This window comes from Miniopterus natalensis, chromosome 1, assembly GCF_054644295.1.
Source record: "Miniopterus natalensis isolate mMinNat1 chromosome 1, mMinNat1.hap1, whole genome shotgun sequence".
NCBI lineage: Eukaryota > Metazoa > Chordata > Mammalia > Chiroptera > Miniopteridae > Miniopterus > Miniopterus natalensis.
In genome coordinates this window covers 144,558,793-144,583,648 of record NC_142081.1, presented here as the reverse complement: position 1 = coordinate 144,583,648, position 24,856 = coordinate 144,558,793, and the positions used below count along the sequence as shown (strand labels likewise).

General features: G+C 38.5%; 1 protein-coding gene across 1 annotated transcript; it reads right to left on the bottom strand.

The window, feature by feature from the left end:
• Positions 1–11,460: 11,460 nt before the first annotated feature.
• Positions 11,461–22,530, bottom strand: LOC107535687 (alcohol dehydrogenase 1-like). Its single transcript, XM_087824723.1, is given in 10 exon segments — positions 11,461–11,629; positions 13,055–13,193; positions 16,208–16,321; positions 16,782–17,049; positions 17,220–17,439; positions 17,541–17,624; positions 18,748–18,820; positions 18,823–18,889; positions 21,378–21,479; positions 22,492–22,530. Coding segments are annotated over 10 exon segments (1,275 nt in total).
• Positions 22,531–24,856: the final 2,326 nt, after the last annotated feature.

Here is a 24,856-nt window from a genome sequence, read left to right as displayed (position 1 = left end):
GTGATAAATTCTTTTAGCCTTTTTTTTGTTTGGGAAGCTCTTTATTTCACCATCTATTTTGACTGATAGCCTTGCTAGATAGAGTAGTCTTGGTTTCAGATCCTTGCTTTGCATTACCTTGAATACTTCATGCCATTCCTTTCTGGCCTGTAGAGTTTTTGATGAGAAATCCACTGACAGTCCTTTGTAGGTAACAGATTGCTCTTCTCTTGCTGCCTTTAAGATTCTCTTTTTGTCTTGAATTTTTGGCATTTTAATTATGATGTGTCTGGACATGGGCCTCTTTGGATTCTTCTTGCTTGGGACTCTCTGTGCCTCCTGAACTTGTGTTTTTTTTCCCTTGACCAGGTTAGGGAAGTTTCCTGCCATTATTTCTTTAAAAAAATTATCTCCCTTTCTTATTCTTGTCTCCTCTGGTACTCTTATAATGCAGATATTGTTAAGTTCATGTTGTGCCACAGCTCCGTTAGACTGTCCTCCTGTTTTTCAATTGTTTTTTCTTTTTGGATCTCTGATTGACGGATTATTTCTACCTTGTCATCTAATTCACTGATCTGATTCTCAGCTTCCTCTAATCTGCTTTTTATTCCTTCCAATATATTCTTTATTTCTGCTATGTCATTCTTCATTTCTGACTGGTCAGCAGCCATAACGGGAGACAAAAACCACCCCCAGCCCCAATGAAAGAACAAGAGCAGTCTCCAGAAAAAGAGCTAAATGAAATAAAGATAAGCAATCTATGAGATATAGAGTACAGAATACTGACCATAAGGATGCTCAACAGCATGAGAAAAGTATAGAAACTATGAAAAATGATCACTCAGAAATGAAGGGTGTTTTAAATTAAGAGTCCTGTACAGCCCCTTTGGAATCATTCCATGGGTATCTTGTTCTTGCTCACTGAGCTCATTTGTGAGCTCCACTCTAGAAGTTTCATACTTCAAACATTCTTCCCCTCTACAACATCTTTTCTTGAGTGCATAAATATGAGCTCTGATATATTTTTCCCCCTAAGATCTTTTTAAAAAAAACAGTCCTTTTAAAGCTTGAATGTTAGTGTGACTGTGCTTATGGTTACTCTCTTGATGATAAGGAAGGAATCACCTAAAATGGCACTGTCACCCTCTCCCATCAGTGTATCACCAAATAACTTTTTTTTTTTTTTAAGACAGAGTTAAGTTAAAAGAAACAATTCTCTTCATTGCTCTCTGAACTGGTTTGAAGATGCAACTGAGCAAAGTAAAACAAAAAGAGACCTCCTAGTCTATATTCAGGAAATTTATTTTCCAGCACTCCCCTTCATAATGTGAGCTTTATCTCTACGGTTTCTTTGATCCTTTGTCCAAGTGCTTTTCTCTGCTCTTGAACCCAATCACTGAAATTTCATGGAAATCTTTTAGATACAGAAAACATTTATTTTTTGCAAGTAAAAATGCTATTAACAGCATAGAGAATATAGTCAATAATGTTGTAATAACTATGCATGGTGTTAGGTGTGTACATGAAATATTGAGGGGATCACTTTGTAAAGTATATGATTGCCTAATCACTATGCTGTACACCTGAAACTAATATCAAATACTATTTAATGTAAACTGTAATTGAAAAATAATATAAAAAATGCTATTAACATTTTTATATTGATATCCTATCTAACTAGATTATAAATTTCTTCAAAAGGGAGACTTTTAATATTATTTCTTTGTAGATCAAGAAACACTTAGCATAATGTCTTGCACATAATCCCTTTAAAATTAATAATTTGTTGATTAATTCATCACTCTTTAAGAGCAGACATTAAAATGCCTATGGGAGTTGGGCTGCAGTGTAAGTATGTGAAACAAGTGGCACATACAATGAGATGCAGTGATGTGGACTATGGTAAACTGAAGAATGCAAGACTAGTCTTTAGGGAAAAAAATGTAAGTGAAACAAAGAGTATCTGTTGGCTCATTTAGACTAATATGCAACAGATAGATTAGTGTTTCCCAAAGTGTGGTCCACACTACCAAATAATTCGCCTGTTTATTTTTTTTAGTAACTAGCTGGAATACTTTAGGAAAGTCTACTTCCCCCTTCCCCTGTGTGAAGACTCTGATGTTGCTCCTCAGAGGGCACAGCCTTGGTAAACATATCATCACCTGGGACAACAATGGTTTTGGTATGGCTTGATTTGGGTTGTTTCCCTGACCATGTTATGTGTTCAGCTCTAACAGTTGCTAGATGATTGCTTTATTCTTTTCACCAATGCCCTGGAGCGTTAAATTTCTCCATAGACTGAGCTAATTCAATTTGGACTTCTTTGAAGAGATGGCTTTGAAGTCAAAGTTTGATATTTGTTCTGAGTCCAGGAAGCCCCCTCTTAGTTGACTCTCTTTCCCCAGTCCTCTCGACAAACTAGCTGGCTCTGGCAGAGGAAGGGGAGACCGCCTCATTATTGTCAGGTGGGAGTATAAATCATATTCCCCACTCAGCCTTCATTAACTCCCAAAGAGTCAGCACTTTCACCATCATCCAGGAATAATTAGGCTATCTTCTGCACACACCTCCCCCCCTCACTCCCCGTGGTGTCAGTAGAGACCATATGGTAAGGAGGCATTTTCCAACCCAAGAGGTGTCAGAGGAGGCCTGGTGGACAGTTGGAATTCTCACCTTTGCCCAGAAGTAATAAGGAGCAGAGGCCTCTTTAGGGGCACCTCATTATTGCATGAAAGTCTAGGCTCTCCACTGACAGTTTCAGATCAGTGTTTATTATTCCTGGGTGTGGCTGAAGTTCCCAGAATATTTCTTTGCCTTTTCTGTTATGCATCCTGGTGGGTGAGAGCATGGGTGGGTTTGGTACCTCTTTATCATCTGGGGAAGGTGGAAGTTTAGGTGCCTTACTTAGACTTTGCTCCGTGGGTACACGTGGGGAGATTATATATATATATTTTTTTCTTTTTTCTTTTTTTTAGTGATGTTTAGAGGTAGTAGAGCAGTTATTATCTAAAAGCTTTGTCTTGCTAAGCTTCTCTTTCTCAGTTATTTGGCTGGAGATAACAGGCTTCTGTCCGGGCTTCACACACCCATACCCTTCTTTGGGTCTCCAGGTCTTTAGCCTTTCTGCCTCCTCTTCACCTTTCAGGATTTTCTTGTTTGTTTTTTATGTATACTGTCCAGGGGCTTTGTTATATTTAGTGGAAGGACTAGGGAATATTTCTACTCCATCTTCCCAGAAATAGAAAGAAGTCCTCCTATAAAATTTTTTTTTAAATTTCTGGGCAAAGATGAGAATTCCAACTCTCCACCAGGCCTCCTCTGACACCTCCTGGGTTGGAAAGTGCCTCCTTACCATACGGTCTCTACTGACACCACGGGGAGTCCTTTTAAAAAATTCAATGTGTTATAATCAGTGAAAAACATTATTATTATTATTATTATTATTAAATTATTATTTTGATGCTTGAATTGTCCTAAATTTGGCCAGTGGGAGTCACATCCTACTGGCTGATGTTTTCTTGAGATAGTCTTGCTCATCTTTGAGCATTCATGTCCCAGTAATTCTCTGGGCATCCTTTTGTACCTCCATCTCATTTATGGTAAAACTGTTAGCTTACTCTCCCCAGTTTCATAATAAATGTAATACATTTACTTATTAACACTATCTTTTAATATTATTACTATTAAATATTAAAGATCATACTATCTGTGTTACTACTAACAATAAACCTACTGATTTAAGTTTAACATTTTTTCCAGTTCTTTTTTGTACTAGCGAGTTTAATCCATTTACAGTATTTTGATTGCTAATATTTTTGGAATTACTTTTATCATTGTGGATATTTTTCTTTCTTTTCATCCTGCTTTTTCTACTCCTTTTCATTTTATTTTTGTCCTTTTCTGACTTATTTTGAATTGATTGCACTTCTGATTCACAAGCTGAAAGTATATTTTTATTCTTGTGACCTAGAATGTGACCTACTTAGAACCATGACAATAAAATTTTATGGCAGTTAAAATAAACTCAAACTGAATTCATCTGAGAGTACATCTGTTTTCACAAAATACAATAAAAAATTTTTCCTCTCTAAGGCTATGAAAAAATATTATAGTCGTTTTATTTTTATTTTTATTTTTTTTGCTGGTGGGTAGAACATTTCCCAGTCCCTTTGGCTTATTTGAGATTGCAGCTCTTGGAAGATGTGGGGTATGCATGAGTCTTCATTTCAGCTCCCTACATTGTACCAGGTCCAAGGCTGCATATTTCTTGCTTTGTCTTTAATACCCAGCCTGCAGTTTGTTGGATCAGCAAAAACCATCAGGTCAGATGCTGCTCATTTCTAATTTAGTTTTTTGCTCCCCTGAGGCTTTCCCTACTTTCTTATTAGCTTAGACATATATTTAAAAGGATGTTTGTTGCATATTATTTACATTTGTAGGAGTTTCCTGGAATGATTTTTTATTTCCAGGAATGCTTTTCATATAATCTGGTCTCTAGCCAACAGTAGAGCCAAATGACAATTTCTTCACTGTCCTTGTAACTATACTATTATTAAAGATATTGAATGGTGATTTTTTTTTTGCCCCAATATTGCCAATCACTCTTTCTTTATTCCATGGTTTTTGGTTGATGGAATTGGCACACTCAAAATGCAGCCAATTTGGGACCAAATCACATTGCTAATCACTGGTCAGGTTTCTCTGTTCAATCACAGGCTGGGGAAATGGAGCAGAGAAACGGAATGGTAAATGGCTTGGCTGCACTGCCAAGACTGCAGGCTACCACATGAGAACAGCATATTGAGAAGAAACAGAAAAGATTCCCATGACTATTCTGTAACTACCAATTTGTATTCCTTAATTCCTTCCCCCTTTTCACCTAGCTCCTCAACCCCTCCCATTTGGCAACCATCAGTTTGTTCTCTGTACCTATGAGTCTGTTTCTGTTTTATTTGTTTGTTCATAATTTTTGTTTGAGAAAGGCAGGTAAGACTAAGTGTCGAGGAGTTTTACCACTTTTGAACCACTGTTAACAGCCCCTTCATCTCCAACTAGAAAAATAATGCCCTACATATGTCAAGCTCAGATTCAAAGAATTAGGTCACCTCTCTTCCCACTATTTGCCCAAGAAGGCAGACTATTGGTAGAAGTTGTTCTCACAACAAGCCAACTCAGCAACATATGGAGCGCTGAGGAAGGATTCCACGCCTTAAATAGGCTTTCAAAATACGCAAGCTGTTTATTGAAGCTTATCCATGATATAATAAATTAAAAGTGAGATAATTAGTATAGGTAGAAGATGCTTTCTATCACTAACAAATTGCTGTTATTTTCTCTTCAAGCTTTAGGCTGAAATGTAAACACCAGTTTTAAAATAGTTTGTTTTATTAAAATAGTTTTATTTCTTAAAATTCCACAAGTGCTCTCTTTCCAATTTTGGGTTCTATATATTGTAATTGAGTCATCAAGGTAGTGAAAAAGGGAGAAAATAGCATTGCTGAGGATGCCCATGCTCCATTTTATCATCTGGGGTCTCAAAACAAGAGGACACAGCGGATACTGAAACACAAAAATTCAAACATTGAAATGACCGACTTGCCTGCATAAATGAGTAGTACAAAATAATTATAGCATGAGTATTTTAAGAGACAAATTTATCTTCTTATTCCCATTTGTTATCTCTACATTTATCTTCCCTCAAGGCACCAGGAAATGTTTCTGAATCAAGTCCAGTGTGTAATCAGTAATCATGGGATTTGACTTTAATAATAAGTGGCAAAGAGAGATAATTATGCTCCCTGAGAAGTCTTCTCATATGAATCCACAGTTAGAGGGTGCATTTCCTTCCATGACTTTTAATCAGCTGGCCATGAGCGGGTCTGGTGGGGAAAGAACTACCGTAGCCTCCTCTCGCCACTTTTCAGTTGTGAATGTCTACATGAGGACCATCACACTCTTTCACTTCAATGTTAGCCTCTCAGTTTTGTTCCTCATCTCCTGTGGTGCTAACCCTCCTTTTAATAGCTGTGAAACAGTGCTCTATTATAAAGAATAATGTACATTATCCATTGTATATTGGCAGGTACCCTAGATTAGTGCAGTTCTAAATTCATTTGTGTTAGGGATCTTGACTCATTAATTCACTCATTTAAACAAACATTTTCACTGAGCAACTCACATGTTTCAAGCATTGTACTTAATGTGGCAATGATGATGAATGTGATATTAAAAAATCCATAGTCTAATAGTGCAAACAAATAGTCAGACAATTACAATACAGTGTTTGGCATGTTATCATGGGGAAAGTAGAGGGTGCAATGGGACAAAGAGAAAGTGTATGTAACCTAGATTTCTGAAAGCTTGGAGGCCTTGCTAAGCTTTGATTTGGACAATGGCTAGGGGTTAAGGAACATGGAGTTCGGCAAGAGTGGGGTTTGGCATGAATGGGTTCCAGAACAAGGAAGTGTGAAGGCTCAGAGACAAGAGAGGGGCAGAGACTGGGGGAAGACTGAAAGAAACTCAGCATGGTTGAGGCATCATCTGCAAGGGGTGAAATGACAAGGTGTGAGAGTAACATGGAGGGTTCAGATAGAGAAAGGAGTAGTAAGAATGCAGAATTTGCTGAGCTGGTAACAGGCTATGTGATCCTAGTAAGTCATTGCACTGCACTTCCCTGGGTCTTGATTTTCTTTCCCATAAAATGAAGGTGACAGCCAAATGACCTCAGAGGTTACATCTGTTTATTATTAAAGTTAACTATTAAAGTTAAGTTCAGTAAGTCCCCTTGCACAAAGGTTTCTACAAATACCTTGGGCAGGTTAATAATATTCTAGGTCAAGAGTCTTTGTATACAACCCACAGGCTTGGTCTGCATTTTTTTTTTCCCCTCTTGAAAGTTCATCTCAGGTTCTTTGCACCCCATTTTGTTCTATTAGCACATCCACTGTTAATATTACAAAGGTTAATGTTAATTTATTTTACCATTAGTGTCAAAGTCTAATGTTTCTAAATCGTAAATAGTTATCAAGCCAGTTCCAATAAAGTAAATTTGAAAAGCGTTAACTGTTCTTGATAGTCTAATTTTTGCTTGAGGACTTTGTAAGCTGGTGAAAACTGCCTTCTTCTAGGGTCAAATTCTGAAATTAAGTTTCAAGGTAGAAAAGATTACTATTTTACAGGGAAGGGAGAGGGGAGGCTGGGTGGAGGTGGGAAAAGAAGGGGGAAAATGAGGACGTGTAATAGTGTCAACAATAAAAAAAATTATTTTAAATGAACACCTGGGACTTATTTGTAGGCACTACCTGAGTTATGGTTAATGTGAAGGACGAAAATGGCAATGTTACCCTGGCCCAGTTGATTGAGTGTTGACCCATGCACTGAAGGGTCAACAGTTCAATTCCCGGTCAGGGCACATATGGTGGTTGGAGGTTTGATCCCTGGTCAGGGTGCGTGCAAGAGGCAACCGATCCATGTTTCTCTCTCACATCGATGTTTTTCTCTCAATCCTTTCCTCTCCCTCAAAAATCAATTAAAACACATTTTCTAAAAATGGCGACTTTGGGGTCCTTTTATGTGCTTGTAAATGCTGTGATCATCCTATAAATAAGTGCATGCTCTCCATCAATTAGCATCAGTGTCTATCTCATTATCTCAGCAAATTTGATTCATGTTTTGCATTTTCCCCTCTAATTTTGGCGACTTTGGTCTTTACAATTTTTTGAGAATGTTAAATTAAAGGTGTTTGAAAATCTATGTGTTATTGAACTTTCAGTTTAGATTTTCTCAGGTACAGCATTTTATGAACAATTGTGTTAGTATCTTGTTTTAAATGGAGAAGAGTCCCTTGATTTTGTTAAATTCTCATCATGTTTATTTTTTCCTATGAAGGAGAAGCTTCTAGTCCACTGTCAGTAATGTGGGAACTATCTATTGTTTTTCTGGGACTAGCGATGGATGGATTTTAATGCTCTGCCACTATTGGCGACCAATGGGATACATTTATTTAAATACTGCCTGGATATAGAAATGGAATATTTAGCTAAAGATTTTAATGGGGAGCTCCATTTCAAAGTTCTATAAATCTATTTTGGTCACATTGCTTTAGAGCCCATAACCCCAGTCTCATCAGCTCTGAATTCAATATATGTAGAAGCAATATGTGGCATCACAGAGCTGGAAAGTGGGTTCAAGGCAAAACAATCCAACACCTGTATTTTTCAAGTGCTTTGGAACTTGACTGATTTCAGCCAATTTACTCATTGCACTTTAATAATTTCAACCAGAGCTATTGTTGATTTATGTCAGTCACTATTAGGTGGGATTTCAAAGCAAATGATATAGTCAGGGCCAGGAAAGGCAAGAAAATATCTTAGATTAAGCCCAGTTTTCTTTAGATGTAAAAATTCTTGCACTCTTACTTGTTTACATAGAAAATATTTTGCACTCAAGACTTTGGCACTTACCACCCTACACAATCATAATCTGGTCCTTGCAAATTGGGTAGTTTGCTACTTACTATATGCAAGTTTTGTTTTCTCTTTTATGGGTACTTGTCCACAGTTTCAAATTCTACAATGTTGTGGGTCTGTTAGCTCCCAAAGTCCAGCTTAAGGGTGACTTGCTCCCTGAGGGCTTTCCTAACCTCCCAGTCACAAGTGAGGTCTCTCTGCTTTGAATCTGGAGTCTTGTGGATTTCCAGTCCTAAAGTGTAGCTATTTATGTAGGCAGAGTCTTGCACTCCTTTTCTGAACCGTCAATGACTTGAAGACAGTGATGACATTGAACTCTGTTTTTTCCAGTGTGTCTAGCACAAGTTAGTAGATGCTTAATGAATGTATGTAGAATAGAAATATTTCTGAAATATCAAATAGTAAACTGTTGATTGAAAATAAACTCACAAAAACAGCACAAATTGTTCCTTATAAAGAAATAACTTTCAGGTGGAAGTGAGATTATTTCAATATTGTGTGAGGGATAGTGGTTTGCCAATTAAGTTGAAATTACTTGGTCATATATACCAGTACTCAGCAAATAACAATGAAAATGCTATTATAAAATACTTTTATAGTACTTTTTCTTTCATTGGTCTTTCCTTTTTGTTTTTACATTTGATCTTCATATCAGTCTCTCAAGAGACTGTCCCTATCTTTAATAAACATACTCTCAAAAGCTACCTGGACTTGTGTTGTGAAATCTTTCCTATACGAAGGCAAGAAACCACACACTATTGGTGGGCCATAGGCATACCTGCCCTGGCCCAGGCCCCATCCAGTAACATACTGGCTCCCAACGCGGGGCACTTGAGTTGTTTTCTCTTCTTTACTCTCTTTCAAATTTATCTTTCCTGTCACTTCTCATTGTCAGTGTTGGGGAAACCCACCTGTGAGGTACAGAGTAAATCCTTCATTAAAACGTTCCTAGCCAGTGCTGAGATGGAAGGTAAGCCTGGACAGGGAGTCACACACCCCAACACATCGGGAGAAAGTTACAAAAACTAGCCTTGGGACCCCAGGCCCCTACTGAACAACTGGTAGAGATAGCTTCCAGTGTTTTTAACTGAGACTGGGCAAAGGAAGAGCATAAAGCACCCCCAGCCATGGGAACAGAAGACTTGTTAGCTCAGCTTTAAGCCTTATTCCACCTCAAGGTCACACAGTTCCCGAACTACAAAAGACATCTAAAGGGCAAATCTATTCCTGAGGACAAGAAGGACACTGGAAGAGAGAGTGCCCACAACAGACTTGGGCTTGACTGCCTCCAGGATCATGACCCCTCTGTAAGAGGGAAGGCCATTGGAAAAGTGAGTGCCCTAGGCTCTGAAGGGAATTTAGTACTTGAGCCTCATGTGCCCCTTGACACGCAGGTAAGCCCATTACATTTTTATTAGCCATGGGGGCTGCTTTCTCTGTTCTGACTCACTCACCAAGACCTCTTTCTTAAAAAACCTGTTTGATCACTGGAGTAAATGGGGTCTTCAATGCTACCACTTCACTCAACCCCTTGGCTGCAGTCTTGGTAATCCCACTTTTAATCATGCCTTTCTGTGGTTCCTGGGTGCTCCATTCCCTTATTAGGGAGGGATGTCTTGTCTAGTCTAGGATCTACCATAACCCTAGAAGGAAGGATTAGCTATAAAAGATAACAAGCCCTCATTGTGATGCCTGATGGCCAATGTAACTTCTCATCCTGAACCAGAATTAATAATAATCCAAAATCTGTCCCCTTCCAAGTCAATCCTGAAGTATGGAAAGTTAGAATACCTGGCAGGTCAACAAACGTACGCCCTGTCAAAATACCTCTAAAACCAGGGGTACCTTACCCTAACAAAAGTCAATACCCTCTAAAACCTGAGGCCACAAAAGAGGTTAAACCTCTCACTGAAAAATACCTAAAGCATGGGCTTCTCAGGCCTTTCCAGTCATCATGCAATACTCCTATTTTCCCAGTACAAAAGCCAAATGGAAAATACTGTTTTATACAAGACCTAAGAGCAGTAAATGAGGCTGTAATTCCAGTACATCCTATAGTTCCCAACCCCTACACTATCTTAATTCAAATTCCAGGAGAAGCCAAATATTTTACTGTATTAGATTTAAAGGACACCCTTTTCTGCATCCCTTTCATCCTGACTCTCGGTACTTGTTTGCATTTGAGTGAACTAACCCCCATGTTAGGGAAAACTTGCCAATATACCTGGACTATGCTCCCTCAGGGCTTTAGGGACAGCCCCCATTTGTTTGAAAATGCTTTAGAAACAGGCCATACTGGCTCTTGGGGTCCCACAAAATAAATGACAACTTCAAAAATTTTTATAAGCAGCTGACTTCTGAATTAGCCCTAAAAAGGACTCTAGCCAAACTATGGCAAGAAACCTTACAGTCCTGGTTGCCTATGTTACCCGTAGGTCTCATAAGAATGAGAGCTACACCCAAAGGAAAGTTACATGTAAGTCCCTTTGGCAAGCCCTTTCTCAGATCTGACCTGCTAATAGATGAAGAAACCTTCCAAATGGTCTTACACCATTAATCTAGGACAAATACAAAAAGCATTATTGGAGTACGGAAACAAAATTCTACCTGCCTCCAATAAAGACTACCAATGCAAACAAGTTAAACTAGGGCACATGATTCGTTTACAAACCTGGAGGGACACCTGTCCTGAGTCCCAACTACAACCCAGATGGAAAAGCCCATGTCAAGTGCTACTAAGCACCCCAACTGCAGTAAAACTCACAGGGATACCCAATTGGGTTCACTTATCTCAAATTAAATCTGTTTCTTTTGATTCTCCACAGGAACCTCAACCTGAGACCTACTCTTGTGAAACCATCAAGGACCTCAAGCTCCTCTTCAAAAACAAAAACCTGTTACAGATAAGTTATGTGGTGACTGGGCTTTAATATAATTGCCTTCCACTCCCCTAACCTTCTTGTCAAATTTGTCTCCTCTAGGATGATGACACTTTGGGGATTCCAGCCCATCCCTACTTCAGAAGAATCAGCCAGTGGCCTCTCTGTTCCAGTCTCAGGTCCCATTCCCTTGTCCCCGTTAGATCAGGCAGGAAGAGACTTCCATACCTTGCACAGGTAGGGACAATGACCATTGTCAGCAGGAAGCAGCTACTGAAAACAGACTGTCCTCCTTCATCAACCCTAAAAGATTTTAGGGGAGAAAGTCTCTAAGGGGGAAATAAGGCAGGATAGCAAGAAGCTAGGAAAATTCCTTGACACATGGAATAAGGGAAACTGAGACAAAATAATTAAACAAGGCCAAATAAGTTGAATAATTTACAGCCAGCTAATAAATCTCAAGGTTTTATCTTCCTTAACCAAGGACACTTAGGAGTAAATGGTTTATATATTCCAGACTGTCCCGAGCCAACCAGACTTGGTCCACTCCCTCTTCAACAACATTCTTTAAAAATAAAAAAACCAGAAAATAACCCTGGCCCCTTTATACACACATTTTAACGAATCAACATATTGAAGGACACACCTAAAAAGCTAATGAATATTCTGTTAAGACCCTCCCCTAAAATTCCAGGCAACCAAGGAAAGATAATAAAAGCCTCAAGACAAGGGATCTGGGTGCACTCTCCCTCCTGAAAGCACACCCGTCCTCATCTTTCTTTTCCTTGACTTCTTCCTCCACAGCCATGCGTCTCCTAAACTCCAAAGGACCCTGCAGGACTTACAGCCAGCGGAGCAGCACACAGCAGCGGCTCGTCCCTGGCTTGCCTCCTGAACCTGTCTCCAGGGCCCCCTTTTTCTCTGATTTCCCAGTGAGCTCACTTCTGTCACCACGACTTGACTTTCTCAGAGAGCCAAAGCAGCCCCACCTAGGCTCTCTCCTGTTAGTTCTTCTACCTGAAGCCCTTCTTTCATTTCACTGTCCCCAACTTCAACAAATATACTCTCAAGAGCCACTTGGACTTGTGTTGTAAAATCTTTTCTGCACAAAGTCAAGAACCCACACACTACTGGTGGGCCCGAGGCGGACCTGTCCTGCGCACAGACCCTGTCCGATCACAAGAGGAGGTATCATTATCCCATTTTAAGGTGAGGACAGTGACAAAGGCAGAGGTAGACATTTAGGTCACACAGTGACTGTGTAAAGTGTTGAGGGCTCCTTACAACTGACTTAACACTCTTTCATTGAAATTTTCTAAACTGTTTTCCAAGACCACCCTCTTATACTTGATCTGAGACCTCATTTTCTTTTTTGTTTTTTTTAATCCTCAGCTGAGGATATTTTTTCTATTTCTTTTCAGAGAGAGTAGAAGGGAGAGGGAGAGAGAGAACCATGGATGTGAGAGAGACACATCGATTGGTTGCCTCTTGCACAAGCCCCAACCGGGGCCGGGGATGGAGCCTGCAACCGAGGTACGTGGCCTTGGCCGGAATTGAACCTGGGGCCCTTCAGTCCGCAGACCGATGCTCTGACCACTGAGAGCTCTAAAAGCTGGCCACAGCTGAGACCTCATTTTCCATAAAACTTTGCATGTGTCACATGTGTAAGATATCTCATACAGATACATCTTACACACACACACACATTAGTCACACACAGATACTCACCAATTTTCATTCTGTAGCACTTCAAATGCCTTGTTTATTTCTTCAAATGGGAACGTATGCGTTATAAGTGGATCTATGTTGATCTTTTTTTGCATATAGCCAGTTACAAGTTTCGGAATGCAATCTCTGCTTTTGTACTCTGTAGAACGGAAGGACAACAATAAAGAGACCTAAACAACAATCAAAACTAGCCAAAGAATCAAATGAATTGTTCATATGTAATATTGACAAAAGCATTTGTGGGAGACAGTACACCCTTTCACTCTTCATTCTTTTCCTAATCATCAAAAGTAAGGTAATTTATTCCATTGCAGAATTCTGCTCGCACTCAGGAGCACCACAACTCCCCGGGATTATAGGTGGGCAGTGTCGGGGCTGCCATGGGCGGTTGGAGTGACGCCACGCGGCGCTGTCATGGCCAAGGCCACCCGACCACAGTGCTCCTTCGCCTTCAGGGCATTCAGGATTTCTTATAACAACAGCTCACCTTCCGGCTGGTTTGGTTTCAGTTACCGCAGTCTCCCTCCACCTGAGGCTCTAGATATGTCTTCTTCAAAACTTAACATTTCAACTTCAGAAATAAATTTTTCTACTTCTTTAGTAGTGTTTTGTGGTGTAGTTTAGCAGAGCAGTTGTAGAAGACGCTGGTGGTGCCCTGCCTAGATTCCATTTATATTTGGTCACTGTGAGTAAGGCAGACGCAGGCATTATTTTCTCCATTTTTATAATTTTGAGGGGACTGAGGTTTAGAGATGTTAAGTATTTTTCACTGATGGCATTTATTATGCTTTTTCATTTTCTATATTCTGTGATGCTTTGATATCTTGGGACCTTGTTGACTTGGGGAGAGACTGCCCCTCCCAGGGTTTCCTAATTTCTAGAGATAGCAAACAGCTTGCTTTAGCATGCCTTTGATATGCAAGCCGACACGAATGGGCCCGTCTTCCCCATCAGCCTCTTTTTATCAGTCTCCAGCAGCTTGGGACACTATTCCTCTGCCTTAAATCACCCCAGGGCCAGTTACCAGATAACTAGTGACCACCCTTATTGCTTGGAACCTGTTGAAACTTGCTTAGCTTTCCCACCTACCTTGCTTGTTCCTTCTCATGAAAAACACAGTAAGTCTCTGGCCCATGCTTTCCCTCGGCTCTTTCTGCCTCCTGACTGGCCCTGGTGCTTCCCCATAGGGACCCGCATGGTGTGGCATGGCCCCCTCCTCTTAGGAACTGTGAATAATAAACTCATTTTTCAAGGCAATTGTCTCGGTGTCTGTCATCTTACCAGATCTGATGGAACTAAATCCTGTTTTAAAACACTGATTCACATCTAGAAAGTGGGAAAGCTGAACCCAGAACCCAGGTCTTTATATTCCTAGCAGAGTTCTGTTTATACAATGGTATGTTCTTTATAAATGCAATGTAACATTGCATTTAAAGCTATTAAAATATGGTTAAAAAAAAAAAAGCCACAAAACCACAAAAAGGTTTTTTTTTTTTTGTTTTTTTTTTTAAGATATCTGGTACTCTTTATCAGAGTCCTGGCTACAGATATTTTATGTTTCTTAATAGGAAAATTTGTACTAAAATATCTGGGTATTAGGCAATTGGTATGTAGGAGTTTGAGTAACTTAGAAACTTATGAGCATGGAAGAGAAAGGAAAAAACCGTCACAGATTTTTTTCCATCCAGAATGAGTTTCATTAAGGTGATTTTTCCTCAGAGTGTTTGCATTTAGTGAGCAAGGAAGGAGACATGGCAGACACATAACAAAGAGTGTTAGAAAATGGAAATAAATTTCTCCAATAAAGACCAGGACAACTAGCACTGAAAAAAATTATCAGTGTCAGTTATGCTTCACCATTCCAATCACCAGCCTAATCACTTTTGAAATAGGTCAATTTTAAATTGTTTATTCAAATTGGAAAATTCAGACATCTAGAGTCCCTGGAAAAAGAAACTGTCATATAAGAGGTTGGTCAATGGCAACGTTTTTTCTAGAATTTGACATCTAGGTACTAATCTAGTTTTACTTATGTTCAATCTACTCATGCAAAGCTAAATCAATGAGGAAAGGAAAGAGCACTCAGATATTTCTAGAGAGCAAGAAAGCCTCCAGTTATCTTTTGCAATATATGTGCCTCCCTCCTCATCTTTCGTCTGGGCCCATAAGCTACCATAATTATTGTTACTGCTACAGCTGAACATCAATTTTGTACCTCTTATGTGTCAGCTTTTTTTGCCAAGTTCTTTACCTGCATCTTCTCATTTAGTTCTCACTATATAGCATGGAAGAAAGAAACTATCATTTACCCTACTTTTCAGGTGATAGGACTGGCAATTAATGAGCTTAAATAACTTGCTAAGATGCTTGTCTAGTAATTGTCTTGACAGCAAAGACTTGTTTTTAAGTTCTATTCCACAGCTCCCTCAAATTAATCTTATCTGAGCATTCTAGGAAAAGTCAGAGAACAAGCTAATAGCAAGTGTATTGTCAATTAAAGTAGCCACTAACCATATGTGGCTATTTAAATTTAAACTAATTAATATGAAATATAATGAAAAAGTCAGTTTTCCAGTTGCACTAGCCATACTTCAGATGTTCAATAGCTACAAGTGGCTTGTGGCTGTTGGATCGGACAGCATAGCTCTAGGACATTTTTATCGTTGCAGAAAATTCTCTTAGTCAGTGGTGGCCTGGAAATATGTGTGGGTGTGAAGCATGCCAAGACAGGGATTTGGAGCCATTGTTTGGGGAAAAGAAATCCAAATATACCACAATAAAGGTGTCTGTTTTGTTCTTAAGTAACAAATTAGGGTGACTATTATGGTGACAATTGGGGTTCAACACATTGAGATCTTGTTCTAGTCTTATCTGGTGCTGGAGAGCCGCCCAGAGACATACAATGACCCCCACAGATGATGAAATGTCGGTGCCAATGAGCACCCTGAAATGTGACAAATCTATATCTTTATACGGTCAAAATATTAATCTGCTTTTGCTCCCACAGGTAATAAATACCTATTTTAACAAGTTGTCTCCTATTTCCTTTCATAGAGGAATATTTTTCCTGCCTTTTCATTCCTCCATTTCTTGCCAAGGACAATGCAAGGTGACCGGGTTTCTGGAAAAAGTGGTGTGAAGTCAAAGACCTACCTCCCAAAATGCTGCCTTTCAGGGTTCTCCCAGAGTTAATCATCAGTGGGTCAAACGAGAGTTGTTCACCTCTGGGGGCTACTCCCATAATCACGCAGACGCCAAAGCCGCAACCTAGTTTCAACAACAGGCTGATTAGCATCTCAGAATCCTGAAATCACACCTCTTCTGACTCACAGTCCTAAAACATATTTCCGGGGCTTCTATGTGAGAGAAAAAATTATAGAATAGAATAGAATGGTATGTGGTACCCTGACCCGGCCTCCTTGAGATCTTAGGCAAGTTGCTTTATCTTAATCACAATTAGAGTTTTCAATCTTGAAAATGGGGATTAGTACTTAATTCATAAAATGGTATGAAGAATAAATGAGATTAAGTATATAAATATTTTGGTACAGTGCAAGGCTTATAAGATGATGTATTATATTACTACATCAGGTAATATGATATAAATATTTCGGTATAGTGCTCAAAAGCACAAGTTAAAAATTACAGTAGTTTTATGTCTTTGTAAAGTTAATTTAATGTATACCCACATGTTGGCAGGCAGCTTCCCCTCACTGTGCCCCAAGACCACATACCATGGTATCAGTGAGTCCGATGGCCTCAAAGGCAAAGTCGACACCAAAGCCTGTCATTTCTACTACCACCTGCTGAACAGGCTTCTTGAGGTTCTGAGGGTTGAGACAATCAGTGACTCCTAATGCTTTTGCCCTGGGAAATTTCGTCTGGTTGATGTCAACCCCGATGATCCTAGAAGCACCAGAGGCTTTGCACGCCGTGACAATGGCTGAGCCGATTCCTCCAAGTCCAAAGACAATGCAGGTGGAACCAGGGGTGGCCTAAAAATCCAGAAGATAAACGCCTGTTAGTCATTCAAACTGATACTCCTGTGTTAACAGGAAAGACAAAAGGCCACTTCGGTTTATCTCTGACCGGAGACCCTCTCTGCCTGCATGGCCCCCGGAGTGTAGGTAGAGTCACAGAAAACGACACAAAAGCACACTCTTACCTTTGCAGTGTTAAACACGGCTCCGAAGCCCGGAGGCACCTCACAGCTTATGATACAGACTTTATCCATTGGAGCAGCAGCATCAATTTTCACCACTGCAATTTCATGCACAACAGTATATTCAGCGAAGGTGCTAGTGCCATAAAGATGGTGAATCTTCTGTCCTCTGCAGGTAAACCTGCTGGCCCCGTCTAACATGAATCCAGTTGGAGAAAGCATACTGTGTGACACAGAGAGAAATATAGGATTTTAGTTCCCAGTCAATACCTGTATCAATGAAAACAAAACGGGTGAAAGGAAGTCAAAGAAGTTGAAACTAGCTCTTCCTTCACACAAACGTTGCCCTTGGGGTGCAAGCAGAAGCAGCATTCTCTGCACTGTGGAAGAGGCAAAGTAAAACTTTATCTCCTAAGGAAAGAAGAACAAAGACAGTGATTGGAAGCTTGGGGCAGAGGCATGGAATGCAATAAACACGATATTTATTGATAGAAAATTATTTATAGTCGGTGTTATCAGTTTGTTTTAATGATAATTATTACTTCTTAAAGTTCATTATCATTTCACTTTGGAATGCAAACAAATCAATTTTAATGCAAACAGACCTTTAAAATACAGAATAGAAATTGAGGATTTGTCTCTAATAACGAGATTCAAAGGTAACAGAGAGCTAAGTCTAAGAATGACACCAATATTTGTGGTATGAGGCTTGTCCATTTTGATTAGTGTTCTGTGCCAGGAGCATAGCAGAGTGTTGCATTCAGTAGGTGCTTAATAAATGTTTGTTGAAATAATTAATTAATACTGTAGTGTTGATGCTAGAATTAATACCAATTATGAGATATATTATTGATTAAGAGCCCAGAATTTGAGGTAAAACAGCCTGTGTTTCAATGCTAGCTCTGCCATTAAGTAGCTAAATCAACGTAATAAGATGATGAGTTTGCTAAAGCTTCTTTTTTTCTCATACATGAAATAGCTATAAAATATCTATGACATATGTTTGTGGTTGGAAAAATGTGATATTGTAAAACTTCATCCAAAGTATTTGGAACATGAATTGTATCCAATGTGGAAGAAGTAGCTACAAATTCTGGATGAAACTTTATTATAGATGATACCTACTTCAGACAATTTAAAGGATTATCATGTGTGAGGGTGTGGTGTATGTGTGTGGGTGTATGTGTCTAGAAAAATTTTTTAACCATGTAGAATTTTAATCTAATGATATTCCAATATATTGTATAAATTTGTAGCTTTTAGTTTAATTTGTGATGGGTAGACTAGAGGTAATGTCTACAAACATGAGTGGAGAAAAAATTCTTTTTCTTTGAGTTTTTTCAGTCAAACACACATTTTGAATATTCTGAATCTTAGACTGACTATTTTTTATATCTGGTGTGTGAATGCATTTAAATAGTTTTGTCACTATGTGATGAGTTTGGCTATCTTTAGGTGGTTTGGGGCAATGTCAGGGAGTGAGTTAGGAAAGGAGAATTTACTGGATTGGCACCATATCTTGCCCAGTTACTTACTTGGTTTCACAGAGGTTATACCTTCTCCAACACTCTCCACGATTCCAGCTCCCTCGTGGCCCAAAACCAAGGAACAGGTACTATGTTTCTCCCTTCCAAGGCATGCAGATCGGTACCACAGATCCCAGAAGACAGAATCTGAAAGGTGATTAAATGATTGGAGATAAAATGCTTTGCCATAAAATTGAATCTTTCAGAAAAATGCAATATTTCCAAGTCTAGAGGCAGAATATATTCTTTAAAACTTGGACTATAAATTTGACATATTATTGATTGCACTCATGCAGTATAGCTGTTTCAGAAAACAGACCAAAACACTTAGTTTGTCTCTGTCTTTACAATTTTCTTTAGGCCTCTTTAACATCACATTGAATTAACATTATCATTGAAATATTTTCTAGCTATTTGCCAAGAAGAGCTATACGTTCTGTGGGATGTGATAGACAACCCAAAATTTATGGTCTATTTTGATACCTTTACTTAAATAGAGGGGACTCTGGGTATCAAGATATTCATGCTTCTCCCTTGCATTGCCCTTCTGCCCGCCCCTCCATCCCCAGGAGAAGAAGTTGAAATATGTCACACATCCTGACCCTGGCACACTGGTTCATCACTTGTAGCCAATATCCAAAAGGACAAGTGGAATTGCTGGGTCATAAGGCAGTCCCACTTTTAATTTTTTGAAGAACCTCCATACTTTTTTCCACAAACCACAAGTGTTGGCCAGGATGTGGAGAAAATCACCTTAATTTTTGAAAGATAGTTTTGCTGGATTTTTGGTTGACAGTTGTTTCTTTAAGCACTTCGAATATGTCATCACACCACCCTCTGGACTTCATTGCTTCGGATGTTGTTAATCTTATCGGGGTTCTCTTGTATGTGATGTGTCATTTTTCTCTTTTAAGGCTTTGTCTTTGTCTTTGAACACAGACTTTGGCTATGATATGTTTATGTGTAGACCTCTGTATTCTACTTGAAATTCCACTTAACAAAAGGAAGACAAACAATCCAATTAAAAAAAGGACAAAGGACCTGTATAGACACTTCTCCAAAGGAGACATACAAATGGCTAAGAGACATATGAAAAAATGCCCCACATCGATAATCATCAGAGAGATGCAAATTAAAACCACAATGAGGTATCACTTCACACCTGTCAGAATGGCTCCATCAACAAGTCAACAAACTACAAGTGCTGGCGAGGGTGTGGAGAAAGGGGACCCTCGTACACTGCTGGTGGGAATGCAGACTGGTGCAGCCACTATGGAAAGCAGTATGGAGGTTCCTCAAAAGATTAAAAATGGAGCTGCCTTTTGACCCAGTGAGCCCACTTCTAGGGATATATCCTAAGAATCCTGAAAGACTAATCAGAAAGAATATATGCACCCCTATGTTCAGAGCAGTGCAATTTACAATAGCTAAGATCTGGAAACAGCCCAAGTGCCCGTCAGTAGATGAGTGGATCAAAAAGCTGTGGGACATTTACACCATGGAATACTACGCAGCTGTAAAGAGGAAGGATCTTTTATCCTTTGGCACAGCATAAAGGGATTTAGAAAGTATTATGCTAAGTGAAATAAGCCAGTCAGAAAAAGAAAAGTACCACATGATCTCACTTATATGTGGAATATAATAAACAAAATAAATTGATGAAAAAAGTGGATCCAGAGACATAGAAGCATGGAACAGACTGAGGGATCTCAGAGGGAAGGTGGGGAGGGGGGAGTGGGTGGGGAGAGATTAATCAAAGAAATTATATGTTTATAAGCATAACCCATGGACACAGGCATTGCTATGAGGAAAGCCTGGGGGTGGGATGGATGCGGGGTGGAGGGGATCAATGGGGATAAAAAGGGGACATCTGTAATATTCTCAACAATAAAGATAAAGAAACGTAAAAAAAAAAAAAGAATGCAACCGATTTGGGGATGTTAATTTTGTATCCAGCTACCTTGTCGAATTCATTTATCAAATCTAGTAGTACTTTGATGGAGTCTTTAGGGTTTTCTGTGTACAATATCACATCATTTGCAAATAATGATAGTTTTACTTCCTTCTTTCCAATTTGGATACCTTTTATGTTTTCTTCCTGTCTGATTGCTGGGGCAAGGACTTCCAACACTATTATTTCAATTTTCTATGCCCTTTTTTTCTCTCTTTTCTCCTTCTGGGACACTGATTATGTTGATATGCTTGAAGGGCTTCCACAGGCCTCTATGTATGAGTGGGTAGGGGAAGGGTGCCCCTGTCTTCTCAGCCATGGACACTGAGAATAGAATGTCTGCTCTATTATATAACAGCATATTGGAATAACTTTATAAATGTGAAAAAAACAACAACAAAACAACAAGAAGTTTATGGGTCAATAATTACCTCTGTTGACTTTCAAAGTATTTAAAAAAAAAAATGTATCTAAAACATTAAGAGATTTCAGCATTTATTATATTTGTTCCACTTTAACAAAATGAAATGCTCTCACTATTATATATGTTAGCAGAGATCTAAGTATAAATCAGAGATATTCTTAATTATCTTTAAGTAGAAAATGCCATATGTCCTTCTAAAACTGTAAAATTATTGTAACCATATCCCATGCATACCTGCTAAAAGTTTCATTTATATTTACCTTAATTCGAACCTCACAAGCCTTTGGTGGATCAACTTCAAGTAGTTCTATGGACAGGGGAGCATTTATGTTCCAGGCAATGGCTGCCCGGCATAAGATAACCTATTAAAAAAAAAAGACAAAAAATGAAGTGAGCTTATTGCCATGAACCTAAAATTGGGTGAAAAACATAGTTAAATTCACTTCTTCTATGCTGAGTGATCATGTTGGTTATGTCACTTTGAAATGCAGATATCTATTGCATTCAATGACAGCATTCACACATGTGAACAATAATATACAATGTTGTAATGTGAAACCAGCGATATCTATTTATCTGTTTATAGAAATACTAGGTATATCTTTTTCTTTCTATATTGTATGTCATGCCCTTCTATTACATAGATGGATAAATAGTCTTAGTTTAAAAAATAGTTTTATCACAGAAATCTGATTGACACACTTTATTCTTAGGGGATGTCTTTTTTGCATTCCAAATGATTCAAGATTTTAATATTGGCTAACTGATCTTTGGAGCACAGTTCAGTTTATAGATTCCACATTTCTGCATTATAATTTTTAATATTAATCATTTTTTTAAAACAGAAGATTAGAATTCATAATACAAAGAAAATGATAAGAAAAGATAAATGTTACCTTGGATTCAGGACAAGAAAAAATATTAATTTTGCTTTTTTAGTCAACTTCACTCTTATAAAAAGTCACATGGAACATCTTATCTTACCTTGATACTTAGTTTCTGTGTCTTATAAGTTATTTATTCATTACATTTTTATTTTTAAATCTCTATACAGATTAAGCTTATATATTTATTGATTTTTTCCCCTATATTAATAGCTGGCTGCATTTGGAAGATGATTTAAGCTTTATAAAATATTATTTTACTTAACAGAAAGATTAAGATGTTTCTTTAAATAATAACAGTTCTTATTTAATCACAATTATGATCTTGCTTTCTTAAAATCTGACTTAGAAATTACCAGGAATACTTCCACTGTGTAAAGCATGGTATGCATATATTTCCATGGGAACTTCAATGCAGCATTAGACAATAAAGTTTTATCTAATAATAGGACCAGACCCATGGCTGCATTTCAAGAGGAAACTGACTTACTTTATTAGCCGTGTCTGTGGAGAGTTTAGTTTGCTCCATATTCCTCTGCTCAGCGATTTAGGCTGAGTATTATAGTGTTCTCACACCTCCGGGTGATTCACAGCCACTGCACACCAGTCAGGGCGGGAGGGAGAAAGGAAAGGGAGGAATGGAAAACTGAGGGGAAGGGACAGAAGGAAAATGGAAGCTGTGAAATGGGGGAGGAGGGATAGGATGGGAACAATATGAAGGGAAAGGAAGGAGGGTTATTGAAAGAAAAACAAAGGAAAGTAAACAAGGGCTTTTAAAGGAAATGGATCACAAAGATTCATTTTAGCTAGAGCTCAAATATGATTTCTACTTTCAAATATCATGATTTTGGAGGGGAAGGATAATGAAGAAAAATGTAAGTGATGGGAAGAGAGGACAGCTTAGAAAAAATGGTAAAGATTGGTGAAAGGTAACAGAGAAGGAACGAGCAAGAAAGAAGGGACAGAATTAAAGATATTATTATTTTTTAAAATATATCTTTATTGATTTCAGAAAGAGGAAGGGAGAGGGAGAGAGAGAGAGAAACATCAATGATGAGAGAGTCATTGATCGGCTGCCTCCTGCACGCCCCATACTGGGGATCGAGCCCGCAACCTGGGCCTGGGCCCTGACCGGGATTCTAACCTCAATCCCCTGGATCCTAGGTCGATGCTCAACCGCTGAGCCAGGCCAGCGGAGCAAAGGTATTATTTTTGTAAAGGTATACAAAAAGAATTGTATTAGGACAGAAATCTAACTCAAACTGTTTTATGCAAAAATGGATATTTAGTGGTTCAAGCACCCCAATAATCCACGCCATTTGGTTTTAGGAACAGAAGTTGTTTCAACCTTGGCACTCTATCTATAAATATATATTTACTGGTTGTCTGCTTTTTCTCAGATATTCGCTGAGTTGATGGAAACAATGCTGAGTAAAAATGGTGCAAACAAGACAGTGTCTCTCCCTCTCTGGTTGAAACTTGCTTCAATGTTGGCTTTATCTTAAAACTCATTTATTTAATCTCACTTATTTTTTTTAAATATTTTTTAATTGGATTTACTGCAGTTACATTGGTTAATAAAGTTATATAGGTTTCAAGTGTACAATTCTATAGTGCATCATCTGTATATTGTATTGTGTGTTCACTACCTCAAGTCATGTCTCTTTCCATCCATCACCATTTATCCCCCCTTTAGCTTCTCCTGTCTCCCGCCACCCTAATTTCCCTCTGGCAATGACCATATTGTTTGGCTATGAGGTTCATTTTTTTCTCTCCATAATCCCTTCACCTTTTTCACCCAGCCTCCCTGCCCCATCCCTCATCTTATTTATCAATTTAATTTTATATTTCTGCCTCAGTATTTTTAAATTTTTATTATGTACTTTTCTTTAAACTTACTATTTTTCTTTTTTCAAGGAAGAATTTTAAACAATTAAATATAGCTTTTTTTGGGGGGAAAATTATACATAATTATTGCATTAAAAACTCATTCATGCCCTGGCTGGTGTGGCTTAGTTGGTTGAACATTGCTCTGTGCATGAAAGATCACTAGTTTGATTCCTGATCAGGGCACATGCCTGGGTGGGGGGCTGGATCTCCAGTGTGGGGAGTGCAGGAGGTAGCAGATTGATATTTTCTCTCCTCTATCCATGATTCTCTCTCCCTCCCTCTCCCTTCTTCTCTCTCTCTTAAATCGATAAAAAAACATAATTTTTTAAAAAACAAAACTCATTCATAATAGTACAATTATTAACGTAAAATTAGCTGAAACTTCACAACACTAGTGTAGGTACTATTGACTTTGAGCGAACAGTCTTTCAGAACACTTTTAATTCTATATATAGTCTATCTATCATCTATCTATATCTATCATCTATTTTTTTTTTTTTTTTTTCTTAAAGTGGTTGCTTCTAAAAGGCACAATTCAAATTAGTCACTGCAAGAATAGACATGCTGAAGTCCTAATGGTGCAATTCTATTTTTTTACATCAAAAAGTAAGGCTGGATAAAGGGATGAGTCTCTGCATAGCTATGCAAATGTAGAGAAAGATAATCCCATCTTGTGCTTCTGGGTGTGAGTTGCAGGCAGAAACATGTCCATATGACTTAGTAGGGAAGATAAATTCAGATGAAAGCTTTCAGTGATATATAATCTTTTTCTTTTTTCTCAAACATCATTTATGGCAGAAATGCTAAAATAGTTGATCCACTGGCAGCCTTCTCTGAGTAGTCACTGTGAGCAAAGCTTAACAAAGAGGTAGCTACAAGGATTGTAGATGAGTCCTTTCCTTCCTTCCTTCCTTCCTTCCTTCCTTCCTTCCTTCCTTCCTTCCTTCCTTCCTTCCTTCCTTCCT